At 40.9% G+C, this 21,725-nt stretch overlaps 1 protein-coding gene across 2 annotated transcripts in view; it reads right to left on the bottom strand.

The window, feature by feature from the left end:
- Window positions 1–21,725, bottom strand: part of setbp1 (SET binding protein 1) — a 260,150-nt gene that overhangs the window by 56,751 nt on the left and 181,674 nt on the right. For both annotated transcript variants that reach the window (XM_055633329.1, XM_055633321.1), the window contains exon 3: window positions 3,029–6,575. In XM_055633329.1, coding sequence (XP_055489304.1) covers window positions 3,029–6,575 — 3,547 coding nt within the window. The remainder of the gene's footprint in view (window positions 1–3,028; window positions 6,576–21,725) is intronic.

Genomic DNA, 21,725 nt, shown 5'->3' with positions numbered 1-21,725 from the left:
ATTCTGTTTGGGTTAATGGGCTTTAACCACTGGGCAACTGCAAGGATTAGTGCTTTACCTCAACTATTTATGAATCAGACGATTGAATTGAATGTTGGAGTTGTGTGTAATGTATCCAATGCCAGGCAGGGAAAGCACAAAGATGTCACAATCATATGCAACAGAGTTGACGTGGATAAGCTTTTCCCACTGAGAGTAGGGAAGATTCAAACAAGGGGACATGACTTGAGAATGAAGGGACTGAAGTTTAGGGGTAACATGAGGGGGAACTTCTTTACTCCGAGAGTGGTGGCTGTGTGGAATGAGCTTCCAGTGAAGGTGGTGGAGGCACGTTCGTTTTTATCATTTAAAAATAAATTGGATAGTTATATGGACGGGAAAGGAATGGAGGGTTATGGTCTGAGCGTAGGTACATGGGACTAGGGGAGAATACGTGTTTGGCATGGACTAGAAGGGTCAAGATGGCCTGTTTCCGTGCTGTAATTGTTATATGGTTATATGGTTAAGTGAGCAAGCATGGACAATGCAATATAATGCAGAAAAAATAGAGCCACACAGCATAGGAACAGGCCTTTCAGCCCCCCTTGTCCATACCGACTAAGTTGGCATTGTGGGCGAATCCCATTTACCCACATTTGACCCCTATCCCACTAAACCACACCTGGACATAAATAATGAATGAACTCACAATTATTTCAATGTTTGGTTTGGATACTGCCCACTCTCCATATTAGAATTGGTGCACATGGTTGGACTGAAAAAAGAGGTTTCTAATCAGTTCATATTTCTCCACATGTTACCATTCACTACAAATTTAAATAATTTTCCTCAACAGATATTGAAGCAAATGATTTTAAATGTTCTTGTTTCAGTCTCCCATCTTTCTTACATATTTTTTATAAATTTCCCATCTCTAAGGACAGATCCTGCCTTAAGATGTTTGGGAAACCATAGCTATATGATCCCGAGCAGAAATGATTGAGAAACTATTAATCCTAACTATTAACAATATTTGGTGCCTATGTTTCCACTAATATTTTAAACTTCAGTGCATTTCCAGTCCTTAATTTATTATTATTTTCCTGAAATATCATGTTTTCCTGTTCCTTTACCCTCAGGAAAGCAATTAACAACCTGCCACAGATTAAAATTGAATAGCTGATAAGCTTATTAAAAATTATAAATTTTTAAATGTGTCAAATGTGTTTTCAAATACAACAAACACTCCAGTTGAAATATTTATTAATGATTAAGAATTCATGTGTTCCTTTACATTTCATTGAAAAGTCTTACAAAATCCAAATTTTATGGGGTTTGGAATTACTGCAGAAAATGTGGCTAATTTTCTGCAAGCTTTGTTCAGACTGTTTTGCACCTCTGAAGCCGCATACATAAACCTCTCAAAGGAGTTATGAAATATAGTGATTTACAACATAATATTGACCATAAAACAATTTTTCTCCTTATGGAATTCAGTAGAATTCCTCTCAATCAACATACTCCAAGTTCCTACATCCTGTAACGCATGAAGTAAACTTGCGGCACTTATGATGTTTGAGTGTGCAGCGTTGAGAAGGCTTCATTGCTCTGCCAAGCTACAAAACTACGTATAACAGATCTACATCATATTTCAAATACCACATGTGAGCAACTTGCATCTTACTGAAAGGTTCAGGCACATCTTACACCATTCCTGCAAATTTATTGCCTGCCCTAAAAATCTCATTTTTTCAATGTTTACACTGAAGCATAAGAAAAGTGACCCAAACCATTGGACATGACATTGACTGGTGAAGTTAGCTGTGATAGGGTAGCAATTTTGCCATCATATACTTATTAAAAGTCTGATCTTGTACGTGTATATATGTGTGTGTATATGTGGTTGTCTTTACATCTTCGCAAAAACACTACGCGGTGACGATAACATTTTTACATATTCCGATTGACATTTTTCCCGTCGTGGCCGGGATCACCTTATCTGAACATTTTATGCTTTATTTCTCGACTCATTACTGATTAAATGCCTAAAAAAATCAAAAGACTTTGAAATTAAAACCACCAGCTTCAACTGATGACGTCTCAATAGCTCTGCTAGCAGTGATCAGCCTCAGTGAAGATTTCATCCTATATTTGACATGTTATTCGCGATTAAAACTTTAAAAATGCCAACTTTCACAAGGGTTTTTACATTTTCTGATTCACATTTTTCCCCTCTAGGCAGAGACCACTTTCACTGAACATTTTATGCTTTATTTCTCGACTTATTACTGATTAAAGTTTCAAAAAATCCAAATACCTTGAATTTCAAACCGACCAGCTTCAACTGATGACGTCACAATGGCTCGACTAGTAGGGGGAGGTAGAATTGCTATTGAAACACGCAGGACAAGTGCAATTGGAATTTTTTTTAAAGAGCACTGTTTGGAAACGGTATGAGTTAGAGGACCACTCCTCCTGTGGGGGCTACAGGTAGGGAACGGGTGCGTTGGGGGAGCAGACCCAACGGGTTTTGCACTTGGTCTGGTTAATTATTAAAGCTCAACTCAAATATTACTAAATTAATTGTAATGGCAAAGGAAACCCTGATTAAATGTGGAGAAGAAAGACAACATAATTCCGAACCTTAGGTTGCAATTTGCACAGCACAGCACAGCAGACTATACAGTAATCCAAGATGAAGGACAGACCACAGGAGATCCTTCTCCCCTGTGGCTATCAAACTCCTCCCGACACCTCTTCCCGCTTCTGTCGTGAGATAGACTGACCCCCCCCCCCCCCCCCCCCCCCAATTTTGCACATCCCAAATCCTTTCTACTCATCACTTTAATTTCATGCTTTATATATTTTGTGTTTTTATGACTGTTGGCAGACCAATTTCCCTCCTGGGACAAATAAAGTTCTATCGTATTGTCGAGATTAACAGAAATATGATTGAATATATAGCCAATCTATATGAGCTTGTTAGGGTACAATTCTAATCACATATTACTTTAGAGGTGTTATACACTTTAATAAACCATATCCTTACCTGGTGCTGTAGGGGTACTGCACAGAGTTTGCCCCCAGTCTTTTCTGTTAGTCCTTAGCACAGGTCCATTCTTCTCCCGATAAGATCCATAACCCTCAAAGTGCCTTTTTCTATTCCCATTTGATTCGCTTTCCCGCTTTTCAGCCAGACTGCTTGCAGAGTGCAGATCCCCATAAAGATCCATGGAGATATCCCGCCTTGTTCGAGTCTCAGTGCTTGTGTACCTTCTTACACAGGCGTCAATAGACTCAGTGATGGAATCATTTTTTTCTGTAGTCCTTGTCCATTGTGGTAAATCAGAAAATGCTAATTTTGAAGATGTATCTATATCAAAGATGTTTTTTGAAACTTTTTGTCCTGTGTGCATTGGTTCAACAAGCTGCTGTCTCAGTTTCTCTTTATGTTTTCCTTTGTCAGCACCCAGTGAAAGATCTTTGTCACAGCTTTCTAGGTTCTGATGGACTAAAGCTTTAGCAAAATCTGACTTGTGCCCAAAAATCTCACCCAAGTCTTCCCGTGACCCCATGAGCCGGTCATCTCGATGTTTATGCTTGTGCTTATGCTTGCGTTTATGAATTCGGCTGCTGGGCATTCCTGCACCACCACCATCACCTCTTTGTGATGTTAAAGAAGGCTGCATGGTGTTTAAATCCAACCCTAGTGAAGGCTGCAAATGCATGGCATGTTTTACCTTATGTTTGGCAGTGGCTGGCATTTTTAAGTGGGAGCTGGCATGATACTGGGGTGGAGGCATTGTTGGCCTCATGAAGGGAGCTGATGACCCAAGTGCATGAGACAAGTAAAAAGGAGCTGAATATTGCCCATAATACCCAAGGTTCATCATACCTGTCGCAATAGGCATCGACGTATAAGGCATGCCATAGGGTGCATAGTAACTCCCGCTGGGTAATGGGTAACCAAAACCCTGTAAGAAAGGCACCTTTGTCATAGTCTCTTGGGCTTTGGGAGGTCTGCCACGTCTTTTCTTAGACTTAAGATCAGCTGTCCGGCGTAGATAGTGTAATGGATCATAATGAATATATGGCACAGGATAATAGTGATCAAAATTGACCCTGAAAATACTGGGATATGGATTATCAGGATACAAGGTGTAGCTTCTGTGAGAGATACGAAATACTTGGAACTTTGCAGTTAGTTCTTCCAGGTCCGCTATGAATTGCAGATCATCTCTGCTGTGCATCTGCAAGCTTTTTCTCTTCCGTCTATGTTTCTGCTTCTTCATGCTTTCATGAATGTGATAATCATCTACAAGCAAGTGTTTCTGTCTGTGACTGTGTTTTCCTTTTGCACCAGGATCTACAATTGCACCTTCCGAGGGATCAAGTGTACAAAAGTCAAAGGAGTATTTGCGGCGTGATTCTGAACTCTTCTCTGCTTGGTCAGAAGTGCTGTTATTATCTGTTCCAATTCCACTATCACTAGGTATTGTTTCCTCACTGTGAGATTCGCTGATAGGTGACAGCGTAACCTCCTTCAAAGAAGCTGCCTCATATAAATGAGAAGGAGAATTTGCCAGAAGCCTTGGTGGAGACAATTTCCAAGTGCTAGCATGCAAGCTTTTGGGGATTTTTGTAGGAAGTGCACTAATTGGCTGAAGGTTTGGCATTGCCTTTGACTCAGATAAGTTGGTTTCACTGCTGACCGGGCTGAGGTTTCCTACAGGCCCTACTGCCTGGGGAGGTGATGGTTGTGCAGCGGTTGGTGACATTGCTCTAGACAGCTGTGAACCAAAAGGCACGGTTGGAGTTTCTGAATGGGCAGAAATCGGCTTTGAATATTTCTCAGCACTTTTGTTTCCAATTTGCTGCGGTTGTCCCATGGCTTTTGGTTTTCTTCCTCTTTTTTTGCCGATATAAATAGTCCCTCTCTTGCTAACATTGATCTGTTTTCCTAACTTGGTCTCTAGGGCAGATGAGATTGCTGAAGCAGTACTACAGGACGGTACTTTCTTTTTCACTACTGTATTATTAGAATAAGACAGAATTTGATTCAAAATAGTCTTCCGCTTCATCGTTTTCATTTTATTGATAGTTTTGATTGTTTTCTTATCCAGGACATTTATTTTCCCATCCTTTTTGGGAAATGACATTTGATTAGACTCTAAGGTGACAGCATCTATTGGTATCAGTTTACCAGGGCTTTTTCTTTTTTTCTTTTTCTTACTGCCATTGGGAGATTCACAACAGATGGGGCTTACTGGACTTGTGGCAGTTCCTTCGTGTATTGTCTCCACTGTAAGTAAAGGCTGCTTCTTTGGTCTTCCCCTTTTCTTCTTCACTGGAGTAATGACTGTGAGACTATCTGTGTTAGAATACAACGGACTAGCTGGGGTTATAGGATAGGCCGACGGAGGCTCCATTACTGTGCTTTTTTCATGCAAGACACAGTTTTCCTTCAGAAGACTCAAAGTTTTACATTTGGCAGAAATAGTGCTGGTTTTAGTTGCATATTTTGAATGTTTCATCTCGGTGGGCCCTCTTCTGCTTTTGGTGGGATCGATGAAAACGGGTGATGCCAATATTGCAGTCGGCTTTCTCACCCTACTGCCACTGTTTGAGAGGTCAGTTAATTCACAGGCTCTTCCCACTGGTAGATTGGTTTGACTCAGTTCAATCTCTGCACTCCTATTTTGCTGCTTAATGATCTTGCTACTGAACTGGCTCCTGCTGTTACTTATAGTGTCTACACCATTGGGGAAATTGCTACCTATAGCAGTTTTAATATTTGATTCAGCAAATATGGGTTCTGGCTGAAGTCTATTATCCAAGATTGTTTTTGATAACCTTCCTTTTCTTGTTCTGCTGCGAGCAAACAGTGCTGCCTGTGTCTTTAGCGGGATTCTAATCATTACAGAAGCTGAATCCTTTTCTTGAATGCTCACTGCATTGGGCCTGGTGGGAGATGCTCTTGATGGTGGCTCGGTGTTTGCAACATGACCTGCTAAAATGTCCTTCTTACCTTTTGCTGTCCCATGAAATTCTAACTCTGGTCCTTTCTGGCTATTTTTGTCCCATTCAACAGAGCCGTCTACTGGCTGGTTTTTAGAGCATCTGGTGTCTCTTTTGCTGGATTTTCCTGACCCACTCCCACGTTTTTGCTCGGTGGACTCTTTGTTTTTGTCCACTGATTTAGTATGCGTAACCGTGGGCTCTTGGTGACTAGTGGATAATTTAGGACTCACCAGCCGGTTAGCATTAACAATGGACAGCCCAGCATTGCCCTTTATGAACTGATTCCAAGTACAGCCAGTAATACGTTTGTTCATTTGTGCATTTGAAAGGTCACAAAATTGATCTGAAATGGAACTTGTATTAACAGTGCTTGCTACTTCCCTTTCAGCATCAACATCTGTTATATTACTCTGAAAAGTAGGGGAGATTCCAGAAGATGACGACCATTCAAGCTGGACCTGATTAAGTCTCTCCTGGTACTTTGGTTTCACACCGTCAGCAATGAAGTCATGTTGCACCCTTGAGGGAATTTCACTGAATCGCACTTCTGGTTGCTTGTGAGACCTTGGTTGACCCTGTTGGAAGTAAAAACAATCTTTCAGTAAATTTCACCCATGCTTGAGATGAATTACATAGAATTATAATGGCACACTGGGATTGAGTGCAGGATAAGTTTAAAACTCAGGCATCACCAAAAGACCAACATTTCTGAAGCTTACATCATCCAGGCTGCATGGATTTTAACCTTATATTCACCTTCTGGTGTTGGTCATTTTTTACAATGCACACTTATATTTAATTAATAATGTAACCATTGTGGCAAGATGCAACACAACAGGCAGACTCAACATTGCTGAGTGGTGTACAGTTAGCATTGGTCATCCCCCAGAGTAGAATTGTTTTAATTATCTCGAGAGACAGCTGACACTTACACACCAAGAGGCAAGGGCAAATTAAAGAATAGGTCATCAATAATTAGTTTATCATGTTTCTAAATGCAAAATCCCTGAATTGGCATTCATAGTGGTCTGGGACAGATCTGCAGTGAACGCCCTTGGTTGTAATTGGCCAATGAACAGGGAAATACCCATAAGAGAAAGATAGTAAATAACACAACAGAAATGCGGTGCATTATGTTTCCAAACTATCTCCTAAATATTGTAAAATTGTGCGTAATACTGATTGCTGGCATGCAGAAAAAAAAAATTCTGATGCAGGGGTCCCATTTAAATATGGTGCAAACATCTTTGACATTTCTACAGTGGGCCCATATTATCAGCCAGCAGTGTATAACCAGGCAGTAGACAAGTATGCATACGATACTGACATCGGGTTACACCTAGCCCTCCGATCAGACTTACTCTAATTCCATGACTAACTGCACTTAATTAAGTTTGTGTACCTGCACTTAATATAATCTCTGCCATCAGGTGTTGGCAGGGAATTTAAAAAAATCACTTCATAATTCAAACCCAGAACTGTACCTTTAGTAAGAATTGGTACCACTCCATCAATTTTTGTTGTATAATATGACATCATGAGATAATTTTGAACCATTTAACAATTTCCATGTATAAAGTTACGTGTCCTTGACATAAATGCCCCGCTGAATTTTCTATTAGGTTAGCCATTTGCTGCTTAAAATATGCGACAAATATGATTAATATGATATTGTTTGATGTAATTACATTTTTATTACTTGAAGTACAAATAAAATTAAACAAATGCATTGATCATTTTATGTGATGTCTAATTATTTGAACAACTATACCATGTATAAAAGTGATGGAAATATAACTTATTACAAGAAAAAATATTTTTCATAATAGTTACTCCATACCATGTACTTATTAAATGAGTGTGAAGCCGTCTAGATCTCAATACAGGCAGTGCAGGCAGATATCCTCATTCCATTTCAAGTCTACAGCGATGAGCAGTTAAGGAGTCCTAACACTGAACAGTACAGCACTGGAACAGGCCGTTTGGCACACAATGTTTGTGTCGAACATGATGGCAAGTCATCTGCCCATGCATGATCCATATCCCTCTATTCCCTGCATTTCCATATGCCAACCAAAAAGCTTCTAAAATGCCTCTATTGTATCTGCCTCCATCACTACATCTGGCAGCGTGTTTCAGGCCACCACCAATCTCTGTGGAAAAAAAACTTGCCACACACATCTCTGTTACTTTCCCCCGCTCACCTGATAGCTATGCCCTTTAGTATTGGACATTTTCACCCTGTGATAAAGATTCTGACTGTCTACCCTATCTATGCCTGTCATAATTGTATATACTTCTCTCAAGCCTTCCCTCAACCTCCGATGTTGCATAGAAACACATGCCTGGCTGTGGTCCAAGAGTTCGGAAATGAATTAAGCTTTAATCCATTTTTAGCCATGCCATATCCTCCATGGTTCCACATTTCTGACATTATGCTCTAAACAAGAGCAAACAATAGCAAAGGTTGGATGATTGGCCTCTCGCTACTCCAAAAGGTGATGCAATTGCCCATAAAACCCTATTTAGCTATTTCTCATCCTTGCTTGGTCTTGATCCCAGTATCCCTTATCCAAAAACACTGAGCAAGTCATCTCCACTTGAAGAACTGCAATAGTTTAAGAAAGTGGGTCGTCACCACGAGCAGTATCCAATAAAAAGTGAAAAAAAAACAGTAGCAGTACCCACATTAAAAAAATGAAATAATAAACAAGTATAAAGCCTAAAGAGTAAGTGTAGAAACGTTTCGCCAAAGTTGTTGAGCAACCCACCATCCATCCTCAATTCAATGAGTATGCTTTAGTAACAGTTTCAAAAAGTGCTCTTTAAAAGAATACAGAAGATTGCCAAAACATGGAGTATCCAGCATCATGTTCTTGGAACTGCTATAAGAATATTGTTCAAACTCATGCTGGGCAAAATACACCTTGTGTTGAAACATCCATTATACTTTCCTTTGAATTACAACAAAACTGACGGAATTCTGCTGAAATACAAAATGTGTGGAGTTTCATATTTCAGAGTCATATGAATCCAAAAGCTATGTACAGGTCAGGAAGCTGTTAGAGGTATTAAAACAATTCCAAATCGGAAACAGAATTCAGCGCCAGCAGCGTTTTGCCATTATGGGGAGAAGAAAATGCTAACACCAGTGACATTTTCCACAATATCAAGTATCAAGCTATTCCTATTAACATGAGCAAACGTTAGAATAAAGATATTTGGACTACATCCCATAATTTCTTTCCTTAATAGACTTAGTTACATAGTTTTCCACCTGAACTCAAAATTCATCCCTTATCTTACTACATTTGGAACAAAGACAAATAATTCAGTCACTGATTCGTAGAAGTATTGAGTCAGAGTTAAGCATGGAAACAGTCCTTCAGCTCACTGATTTCATACTAATCTTTTCTCACCCATTTTATTCTCTCCACACTTGCATTAAATCCTCACAGATTTTACCACATAACTACACACTAGGGATAATTTACAGTGACCTTTAATCTCCCAACCAGCACACCATTGGGATGTGGGAGGAAATCTGAGCAGTCAGAGAAAAACCATTCCAGTCACAGGGAGAATGTGCAAACTCCATGCAGCCAGCACTGGTAGTCAAGATTAGACAAGGATCACTGGACTGTGAGGTGGCAGCGGTATTGATTAAGCCACTGTGCAGGTTGCAAACTTGCTGAATCTCGGTGCCATTTAATCTCTTCCTCCGGTTTGCTGCATACATCTTAGTGTTAAAGCTTGATGACAATATCCGGCAAGATTGGAAAACCCAGATGATGTCCCAATTGAGCACTGTTCAATTTACACAATATATCCATAAAATTCTCTTTTCCACTATGGTTCATTTCCAGTAGATTCAGTTTCTGCAGATGATTTTCCTTCACCAGGAGAAGATTGGAAAGTGTGGGGCAGGGGAGTGTGGTTGCAGGGTTGGCAATCCGTGGGTAGTGGGAGCAAGTGGTTGAAGTTTCAGAAACACCGATAGAATCTAAACACAGGACATGCTTGACCAGACTTGTAGTATGGTAGCACATCAGGTGGCACTCTGTGATGGCTGTTGCTTTCATTGCAAATGATCCCTCAAGAATAATTGGAGCAAAACTGGTCAGGTGTTATTAATGGGTGGCCAGATTAAAAAATTGCAATTGCACCAGGATTAACCATTGTGGTAGATTTGACTCCTGTTAACACATAAGAGATATTTGAAAAAAATGGCATGTTTTGTGAAGCCACTCTTCCATCTGAGTAATTTACGTTTGAAGCGGAATCCTTTATTAAGGGGCCGCGTGTATTGAGATAAGCAGCTGGTTAGCGCCTCTTTAATTGCTTCCTGCTGCGATTCTCAAACATCTGAACCATTGTTCTATTCATTTGCATATATTAATAAATTCAAAACTTAAAACAACATACACTGCTAATTGTTCTTCTAGGTTAATTACAACATGCTCTCCATGTGGAGCCAAATTGAAAGCAGTTAAATGTTCAAAGCTTTCCATCAGTGAATTTGTTTTTTTTTCAAATTAATAACATTAATGTCTATGGCCAGGACCGCAGCAAAACGTTCAAATCATCTCGAGGGAATGCCCTGCATAGAGCACCATCTTCCCCTAAAATACAGATCGTAGATCACTTTTCTAGTCACATGTAAAAATCGAATCCTAATTGAAAATGCTATGTCAAATAATTTAAGTAAAAATATTGTAAAAAGCTGCTATACAATAGATATATAAAAATGAAAAGAGCATTGCACTCTTTCTAAAGCCTCCACACATTACCTGCAATGGGTACACTCCAGAACTGCACACAATACTCCAAATTCACCTTACCCAAAGTCCTATAAAGGATCTTCTAATTCTTATGCTCAATATAAAAGCAATTCTTATGCTCACCTATAAAAGCAAGCGTGCCATTTGCCTTATTTGCCACTCTATCTACTTGTGTTGCCATTTTCAGGGAGTTATGGACTCCAAGATCGCACTGTACATTAATGCTGGTAGGAGTCATGCTACTAATTGTACATTTTCTCCTTGCATTTGACCTCACTAAATGCAATACCTCATTCTTGCTCAGATTAAACTAAATCTGCTATTTATACACCCTGATAGCTGATCTATATCCCGCTGTATACTTCTGACAGCTTTCCTCACAGTCCGTGACCCCAGTAATCATGGTGTCATCTGCAAACCCACTAACCAACCCATCTACTTTATGTCCAAGTCATTTATATATCACAAACAGCAGCAGTCACAGCTCAGACCCCAGTGGAATCCCACTGGTCACAGACCTCCAGCCTGATTATTGTCCTTCCACCACAACCCTCTGTCTTCTATCAGTAAGCCCGTTCTGAATCCATTTAACCAAGTCACTATTAATCTTGTGCATCTATTTCTTATGTTCTGTTAACCGAATGCCATTTGAAATCTGCTGCAGTCTTTTCAGATGCTTTTGTTCTATTGAGCATTTACAGATTTACAGATTTTCTGTTATATTCCAGTTTTGCAGCAATTCCATAAATATTCAAAACATTTTTATCATTATTCCATTCCACAAATTCAGTTCAGGCACCTATCTATAAAAAAACCCCATATTGAATTGATATTTAAAAAAAAATAAGTTTTAAACATATTTCCCTGTTTGTATGTAAATAATTGTAATTACTAGTCTTTAGCAATTAAAATTATAACTACTACTTAATGAACGCCTGTCTTTTGGTGGATTCTGTATTAAACATTAATCAAGATATTTTGAACGTCTAACCATTTACTGATTTCAAGACGCGTAGTTATAATATTGAGCCAACCAACATGCAAAGTGAACTGCTGTTCACCAATTCAGCCATGGCTGTTTTTATGGTGTGTTCTCCCTTGAGGTATCATTTAGGCATCTCAAACTACAGAAACAGCTGCAAGTATCATGAATTGATTTGGAAACAATGTGCAACGGCAGTACATCTTAAATGGTCCCCCGTCAGGCAGGGGGATGGGAAGGATTGCGTAATAAAAAACAAGTGATTAGGCTCAAGCCACTCACTCACCTTGGGTTTGGTTCAGAAAGTAAACACAGAACAAAAACCAGTCGCGGTTCCTGCAAATCTGCAGAGCTCTTAATCTGACAAAATCACACTGAGACACTTAGAAAAGCAGATTTATTACAAAAACAGTCAGTCATCTTCCAGCGGTTGCATTATTCCTCAATATGACAAACTCCTGTGGCATTCTGGTTCCCCTTCTCCTCTTCCACCACCACCCCCACCACTTTACTCTTATGCTTAGCATGCAGCACATGCCACAAAAGCTGAAACAGGGCCAAGAAGAATCCCTGCAAACTCATAAGGGTCACTGTGATGCAGTTGTATGATTTACATTCTATTTACTGTAGGACATTGAATGATATCAGGTTGGTCAGGATGTGAAAGTACACCGAAAAATGATTAAAAATGATATTTGAAACCTTAATGCTGGCCACCTTTTCCAATCAACAAGTTTAAATTAGATATAACTATCTAGTTAATGTGTAGACATATTCACTGTTTTACATTGCTGTCTTAGTTTTAATATGAATTGTAAGTGCAGTACAGCTCTCCAGCAGGGTGAATAGCCAGCAGCTTGCATTCAACCCTGCTTTGTTTTAACTAAGCAGAAAGGATTGCAACATATTGCACTCTCTCATTTTTGACATTGATGCAAAGACATTAAAATAATAGGTATTATGATAAGATTTAAAATACACTTTCAAGAACAGATACATGGATAGGAAAGGTTTAGAGGGATTATGGGCCAAACATTGACAAATGGGACTAGTGTAGATGGGGGGTACCTTGGTCGGCGTAGAAGGTTAGGCAAAGGTGATGTTTCCATACTGTATGACTCCGTGACATTATAATTAGACTGGCACAAAATCATTTTGTGCTTTCTGTCAATCTACCTCAAATTACCTCAGTTGTCCAAAATTTGATGGTCCTAAGAAATCTGTTAGTCTTTTATATAGGGTGATTTCACTAAAGGTCACTGGAGCGTAGATCCGCACCCACGTGACCAAAATTCTCAAGTGGAGGACACTCGAGGGTTCGGTACATGTTAGTGGATGGGAAAAAACGCATTTTCCCACCCGTTAAAAACATAGAAAACGGCGAGGTTGTGAGCTGCAATTTACTGTGCCAGTCGGGGTGACCGTGAGGCACAGCTACCTAGATTTACAGGGAAAAAAAAAGATAGCAAGTAAGGTAAATTCAAGAGGGAACTGAAGGTGCCAAACCGGCGGAAATGAACAGCCGACATTTGCCGTGGATATTTACAGGTCCAAAATATCGGGAATTATCGCGTTTGCTCGCTGAATTTATCAAAAGTAAGTTAATAATGCCTTACTTTTGATGAAATTCAGCGAGCAAACGCGATAATTCCCGATATTTTGGACCTGTAAATATCCACGGCAAATGTCGGCTGTTCATTTCCGCCGGTTTGGCACCTTCAGTTCCCTCTTGAATTTACCTTACTTGCTATCTTTTTTTCCCCCTGTAAATCTAGGTAGCTGTGCCTCACGGTCACCCCGACTGGCACAGTAAATTGCAGCTCACAACCTCGCCGTTTTCTATGTTTTTAACGGGTGGGAAAATGCGTTTTTTCCCATCCACTAACATGTACCGAACCCTCGAGTGTCCTCCACTTGAGAATTTTGGTCACGTGGGTGCGGATCTACGCTCCAGTGACCTTTAGTGAAATCACCCTATAGGATGCGTGCAAATAATATTAGCCAATGGACTCATCACAAATCAAGTGGTGCTATACACAGGTATGAAGCTGGTGTCATCACACCAATCCACCTTTCAGTCCTTCACCTTCAACAAACCTCGTGCTGAAATAGAGTTGATTTTCAGGATTAAAAGGAAGTTATTCAACCTTTGTTGCCTTCTGTACAGAACCAAGGTCGTTCCTGCCTCAGTCATTGAATTGCGATATGCAACCATCACTTGTATATCTGCAAACTGAGAAAATAGGCACACTGAATATCAGGAAGACAATCCTCCACTATCGAGCTGGAGCTACAATATTCTTTCTATTTTACCATTTCATGTTGAAAATAATGCAGACTTTATTTTGTTGTCAGAGATATAAATGATGCTTGACTGCTCATCTCCACACTGGGACCCGTGGGTTGAAAGAAGTCAGTGAGACTTGAGCGTCAACAAGCTGCTATCTAAGTCATTTTATATGCCAATGAACTTCAAAGGGAGATACACGGACTACACAGAGCTCTCTACCTTATACAAAATTACCAGCATAAATACACAGTAGCCCAAAACATATTTCATCCAGGTGGCTCTTTCGAGTCAGAAAATCTAAGATGCCAAATTTTGACTGGGTGAATCGATTGCTGAATCACTGAACCTTCATGTTCCTCCTTAGTTGGTCCAGATAAAAGTGATAATGTCCCCATCCCAAACTTTCGTGGAGTCCATCAAGTGTGGCCAAGTGGTAGCAATGTCTCCAGTAGTACAATGAGGAGAGCCTGCCGCAAACAGTATTAAAACTGAACAAAAAAATTATTAAAAAATTGTTTAAATTTTAAGCTAACAAAACATGAAAACTCCTGAAAATAACTATAAATAATATAATTCACACAGAAGGTGGTGGTTATAGGAAATGAGTTACCAGAGGAGGTAGTTGAGGCAAGGACTATAACAATATTTGGACTGGTACATGGATGGGAAAGGTTTAAAGGGATATGGGCCAATCGTGGGTAGGTGGGACTAGCGTAGATGGGGCATCTTGGTCGGCATGGACTAGTTGGCCGAAGAGGCTGTTTCCATGCTGTATGGCTCTACGATAAATAAAAAAACCTAAAAAAACAACTTACCTTCCCCTTTTTACCATAAATCCAAATTTACACACCCCATTGAAATCGCTCGCTGTGGTTAGGGAACAGATTGACCAATTACCTGTATATTGTTGGAAAATATTTCCACGACTGTGGTCCAACTTTTGACTTCAATTGGAGTCCCGACAACAGAACGAAGGTACAGACTCAGCCTATAGAAGATGTCAGTTAAGTCCCGGACTTCCATGTTTGACAGCATGAATCATTGGAAGTCCAGGGTTGACTATTGTCTAAATAGCTAAATAACTGCAGTTCTGTTGAGAAGTTCTCGCAGTAAATAGGCAGTGAGATCCAGCCCATGTTGTTTTACAGTCAGGCATTAAAAATACAATGATTGTCAATGCTTCCAGCAGCGTTTGTGTGTGTGACCTTATGACAAATGCGTATGAAGCAATAGGCTATTAATATTTAACCGTCCAATTGTGGAAGGCAAAAAGTATGATAATTTTCAGATGCTAGAAAATTTTGCTCTACAATTTAACTGCAATTGGTTTTCTGGTTCACTTAATAAAATTTGTATAATAATGTTTCAACAACTTTTTAAAAAACAAAGTACGAAATTAGAGAACCTAATCGTAATTTTCAATTGAGAAAGGGGGCAGACCAGTATTTTAGGCCCATCAATTCCATTGAAATTTCTATAGGGTGCATTTGAATATCATTTAGAACAGCACAGACTGATCAAAAATGGTAAGCATAAATTTATTAAAAGAATATTAAAAGGGTGGCGCAGCGGTAGAGTTGCTGCCTTACAGCTGTTGCCTTAATGCAGCGCCAGAGACCCGGGTTCGATCCTGACTAAGGGTGATGTCTGTATGGAGTTTGTAAGTTCTCCCCGTGGGTTTACTCCTAGATCTTCGGTTTTCTCCCACTTCGGTTTTCTCCCACACTCCAAAGATGTACAGGTATGTAGGTTAATTGGCTTGGTAAATGTAATAATTGTCCCTTGTGGGTAAAGGATAGTGCTAATGTGCGGGGATAGCTGGTCGTCGTGGAACCGGCGGGCCAAAAGGGCCTGTTTCCGCACTGTATCTCTAAACTAAATTAATGTGTTTGATTGAATTGATTGAATTTTTGAAGTGGGAAGTAGATTGATGCTAGCGTCATAAAGTCATTGGGTGAAACAGTGTGGAAACAGACCTTTCGGCCCAACATGTCCCAGCTACACTCGTCCCATCTGCCTGCGCTTGGTTCATATCCCTCCAAACTTATCCTATCCATCAACCTATCTAACTGTTTCTTAAACGTTGGGATAGTCTCAGCCTCAACAACCTTCTATGGCAGCTTGTTCCATACACCCACCACCCTTTGAGTGAAAAAGTTACCTTAAGAATTCCTATTATATCGTTTCTCCTTCACATTGAACCTATGTCCTCTAGTCCTTGAATCCCCTACTCAGGGCAAGAGACTATGTGCATCTACCCGATCTATTCCTCTCATGATTTTATACACCTCTATAAGATCACCCCTCATCCTCCTGCAATCCATGGAATAGAGACCCAGCCGACTCAACCTCTCCCTATAGCTCACACCCTCTAGTCCTGGCAACAACCTGGGAAATTTTCTCTCTGCCCTTTCCAGCTTGACACCATCTTTCCTATAACATGGTGCCCAGAACTGAACACAATAGTCTAAATGTGGTCTCAACGACGTCTTATACAACTGCAACATGACCTCCCAGCATCCATAATCAATACTCTGACTGATGAAGGCCAATGTACCACAAGCTTTTTGACCACCTTATCCACCTGAGACTCGACCTTAAAGGAACCATAATCCTGCACTGCTAGATCCCTCTGCTCTACAACACTCCCCAGAGCCCTGCCATTCACTGTGTAGGTCCTGCCCAAGTTAGACTTCTAAAAATGCAACAACTCACCTTTTGCTGTATTAAATTCCATCAACCAATCATCAGCCCACCTGGCCAATCCATCAAGATCCTGCTGCAAATTTTCACAACCATCTTCACTATCTGCAAAACCACCCACCTTTGTATCATCAGCAAACTTGCTAATCTTGCCCTGTATGTTCTCATCCAAATCAATGATGTAGATGACAAACTGTGACAGGCCCAGCACCGAATCCTGAGGCACACCACTAGTCATAGGTAGAATACTGGTAGAATATCGTATCTACCATGCTGGTAGAATACTTAATGTTGGCCACATGAATTTCAGTAAATCTTTTGACATCCCACTTTTGATCCAAGGGAAAGTGGTAATCTGATTTCAAATTTGGTTCTGTTGCAGAAAACAGATGCTTTATGATCGGAAGGCTGCTTGGATTCTTTTGTAAAATCCAACACATTGACCCACTAGTTACAGACTGCCAAACACTCTGTCTATGATAATATATGTGCTCTTTTCAGTAACGATTTACATGGCATCTAATCAAATCCTTGCTGAAAATCTAAAAAACATCTGCGGGTTTCCTAATATAAGCATCCGTAAAGTACAAATGAGTCAGAAATAATTTCACCTTCATAAATACACGTTGACTATGCTTGATTGTGTTACAATTTTCTAAAAGTCCTCCTATTACCTCCTTAATAATAGATTCCAGCATTATCTCAATGACAAATATTAGATCAAGTCAAGTCAAGTCACATTTATTTATATAGCACATTTAAAAAACAACTCTCGTTGGCCAAAGTGCTTTACATTTGTTATAAGAATAGCACAACAAAACAGACTACATACATATATACATGTAGCCCTCACTCAGAGGACGTCAGGAAAGGCTTGGGAGTATAGATAAGTCTTTAGTCTTGACTTAAAAGAGTCGATGGAGGGGGCAGTTCTGATGGGAAAGGGGATGCTGTTCCACAGTCTAGGAGCTGCAACCGCAAAGGCGCGGTCGCCCCTGAGCTTATGCCTAGACCGTGGGATATTCAGCAACCCCAAGTCGGCCGATCTGAGGGGCCTGGAGGTGGAGTGGTGGGTGAAAAGACTTTTTATGTAGGAGGGGGCAAGCCCATTGAGGGCTTTGTAGACATGGAGGAGAATCTTGAAGTTTATACGGAACCGCACAGGGAGCCAATGGAGAGAGGCCAGGATCGGGGTGATGTGGTCCCTTTTTCGGGTGCCCGTCAGGAGTCTCGCTGCGGCGTTTTGGACCAGTTGCAGGTGGGACAGGGAAGATTGGCTGATGCCAGTGTAAAGGGAGTTGCAGTAATCTAGGCGGGAGGAGATGAATGTGTGGATGATCTTTTCCAGGTCATCAAACTGGAGGAATTTTTTTATTTTAGCTATCGTCCGAAGCTGAAAGAAGCTAGCTTTTACCGCGGCATTGACTTGTTTGTCAAATTTCAGTGCTGAGTCAAATATCACACCAAGGTTTTTGACGTGAGGTTTGAGTAGTGGCGTAAGGCTTCCAAGGCTGCCTGCTATCATTTTGATTGAGTCCGAGGGGCCGAGAAGGATGACCTCAGACTTACTCTCGTTTAGTTGGAGGAAGTTCTGGGCCATCCAACATTTTATATCCTCGAAGCAGTGGGTAAGGTCAAACAGATTTGATTAGATCAGCTAGAAAACAGTTTCCTGCTTTCTGTTTTCTTTAATGGCGTTAGCTTTGTGAACTTGGTAGATTATGACCAAAGTATCCACCTTCTCTTTAAGGCTCATTGATGCAGACCATTAAGTTGAGGATGTAATTGTACTGGAGAGTGTAAAAAACAAGAAACATTTCATGAAGAGGTATGGATTTGTGTTCTTTGGATAGATTTAATTCAATACATTTATTAATTAAATTAAATGGATAAAGATATGAAGAAGTTAGTTCCATAAAGATTAAATTGATCAATAAAGAATTCATATTTTCCCAGGTAAAGATGTCAATAGCTAGGTTTGAAACAATGGGTAAAAGGTTTGGCGGTCAAATGATGAGAATATTTTTCATGCAGTGATGGGAACCTGAAATAGACTGCCTAAAAATAGGATAAGAGCAGTAACCTTCAATGTGTTTAAGTACTTACACATGCTAAGTACTAGACTATGGCAGGAGAAAGGGGTTGAGAGGGGAAAAATGGATCAGCCATGATCGACGGGCCGAGTGGTTGCATCACAACTTAGTTTGGAAACAAATGTTTCCATGCTGTATCTCTAAACATAAACTAAAGAAGACTGAAATAAATTGCAGAGTTGTAGATGTAGCCCAGTCCATTACACAAACTAGACATCCAACCATCCCCACCCTGTGTCGGAAAGGCTGCCAACATAATCAAACAATTGTCCTACCCTGATCATCCTTTCTTCTCCCTGCTCCCGAAGGTATGGATGTTTGAAAACGCGCACCATCACTCAGGGACAACTTTTTCCCTTCCATTATCAGGCTTCTAAATGATCCTTCCATCAGCCACGTACTATTGATTCATCCTCATCTCATTGGAGACATTGGAGTTTATCCAAGGAACTGATGGGCTACTAATGAGATCTATATTCTGCACTCTGTATCATTCCCTTTGCTCTATCTATTGTACTTGAGTTTTAACTGATTGTATCTATGTACGATATACCTGGTTTGTTTGGATAGCATGCAAAACAAAGCTTTATTGTACACATGACAATAATCAATGTAAACCTAAATGTGTTGATGGCTGACAAAAACATCCTGGGTCTATCCTAACCAGAAACTTTAGATGAACAGGGAGATTCACTCTCTACTAAAGTCCAGATCTGAGGCTTTCAAGAAAGATGCCACAGACTGTACAAGAAGGCCAAGTATGATCTCTGTCAGGTTATCAGGGATGTCCACAGACATTTCCAAAATATGCTAAAGCTCAATTTACTCAAGCAGATTCCTAATTACTGTGGCAGGCCCTGAATACCAGCAAGAGCTACAAGCCAAAATCAGTCAATGATGCATCACTATTGGACGAGTTTAATGGCTTTTATGCCAAAGAAGAAACAAAGCTCCGCCAAGGCACGTCTTCACATTCCTTGCTTGCTCTGCCCCATACATCTCAGTGGCAGACGTCAGATCTGCTTTCATGAAGATAAACTTTCAGAAAGCAGCCAGTCCAGATGAAGTTCCTGGACGGGCTCTGGAACATAGAAACATAGAAAATAGGTGCAGGAGTAGGCCAATCGGCCCTTCGAGCCTGCACCGCCATTCAATATGATCATGGCTGATCATCCAACTCAGTATCCTGTTCATGCCTTCTCTCCATACCCCCTGATCCCTTTAGCCACAAGGGCCACATCTAGCTCCCTCTTAAATATACAATACAATACAATACAATACAATTTACTTGTCATTTGAACCCCATTGAGGTTCAAACGAAATGTTGTTTCTGCAGTCATACACACAAGAAAGAACCAAGACACAACACAATTTACACAAACATCCATCACAGCGCATCTCCTCCTCGCTGTGATGGAAGGCAAAGACTTATCTTTCCCCTGCACTCCGCATTCCCCTCCCGATGTCAGAGTCAAAGCCCCCGGCGGGGGTTGGTAATTGTCCCGCGGCCATTTACGCCGCGCCCGGTGATGCAAGGCCGTGCTCCAGGTCTTGTTGTTGGAGCCCCCGGCGGGTGCTAGCAAAGTCCCCCAAGCCGCGCGGGGCGATGATGTAAGGCCCCGCTCCAGGTAATCTTCAACCCCACAACTCGGGCGGGTGTTGCCAATGAACTGGCCTCAACTACCTTCTGCGGCAGAGAATTCCAGAGATTCACCACTCTCTGTGTGAAAAAAGTTTTCTTCATCTCGGTCCTAAAAGATTTCCCCCTTATCCTTAAACTATGACCCCTTGTTCTGGACTTCCCCAACATCGGGAACAATCTTCCAGCATCTAGCCTGTCCAACCCCTTAAGAACCATGTACTAACCGTCTTAATTGACACACACAATCCATCGCTGACATCTTCAACCTCTAATTTCAGTAGTCTACAATTCCCGTCAGCTTCAATGAAATCTCTATCATTCCAATCTTTATGAAAAGTAAAATGACCTGCCTCGATGACAACTGCCCAGTAGCTCGAACATATTGAAGTGCTTTGAAAGATTGGTAATGGAATAGATCTGCACCAATGTCCAGGACAACCTCGACCTCCTGTAATTTGCATACAGGAATAACAGGCCTGTGGAGGATGACATCTCCCTTGCACTCCATTCTTCTTTGCATGACCTTGACAATAAGAACACCTATGTCAGGATGCTATTCAATTGCTACCGGGGCTCGAAATTAGCGGTTACCCGGTTGCCAATGGCAACCCACAGTCCCACCGGGCAACTTAAAAGCCCTGCCATTTTGCCCGGCTTGGCAAGCACCTGAGCTGGTCCCCTCTCTATCTTTCTCTCTCTCTTTCTCTATCTTTCTCTCTCTCTCCGTCTCCGCCCGCTGTCCGTGACTTGGGTCTCCGCCCGCTCCTCGTCCGTCGGCACATCCGGCCGCCTTACACATGCGCACAACCACGGACAGCACCAAAGATCCTATAGCGAGGATCTTTGGCCAGCACATCATCGGCCGTGGTTGTGCGTATGTGCCGCTCTGCACACGCGCACTGCCACTGCAACTGGTCGGCGTCGGCCACTTTCTCCCTCCCTTTGCATGGTGGGAGATCTGGCCGCCATTGCTGTCCACTCGCCGCGACCGCTGAAAACCAACGCAGAATCACTCGTTCGAACTGAAGTAACTCCCTGGAGTAACTCTTGCTTCTTGGTTTCCTGGTCCTCCAAAAATATTCCAAATGCTATTTAAATAGAATTTAAACACCACCAAACTGAAAAATAACAGCCTATTGCATTTTATCTGTTTATTTATTGTGTATATATATATATATATATATATATATATATATATGGTCTATGGTATATAGACACAGTGAACTTTTATCTC

Source organism: Leucoraja erinacea, chromosome 1, assembly GCF_028641065.1.
Source record: "Leucoraja erinacea ecotype New England chromosome 1, Leri_hhj_1, whole genome shotgun sequence".
Taxonomy (NCBI): domain Eukaryota; kingdom Metazoa; phylum Chordata; class Chondrichthyes; order Rajiformes; family Rajidae; genus Leucoraja; species Leucoraja erinaceus.
Note: the sequence above shows the minus strand (reverse complement) of the source record. Positions and strands in the feature narration are given on the sequence as shown.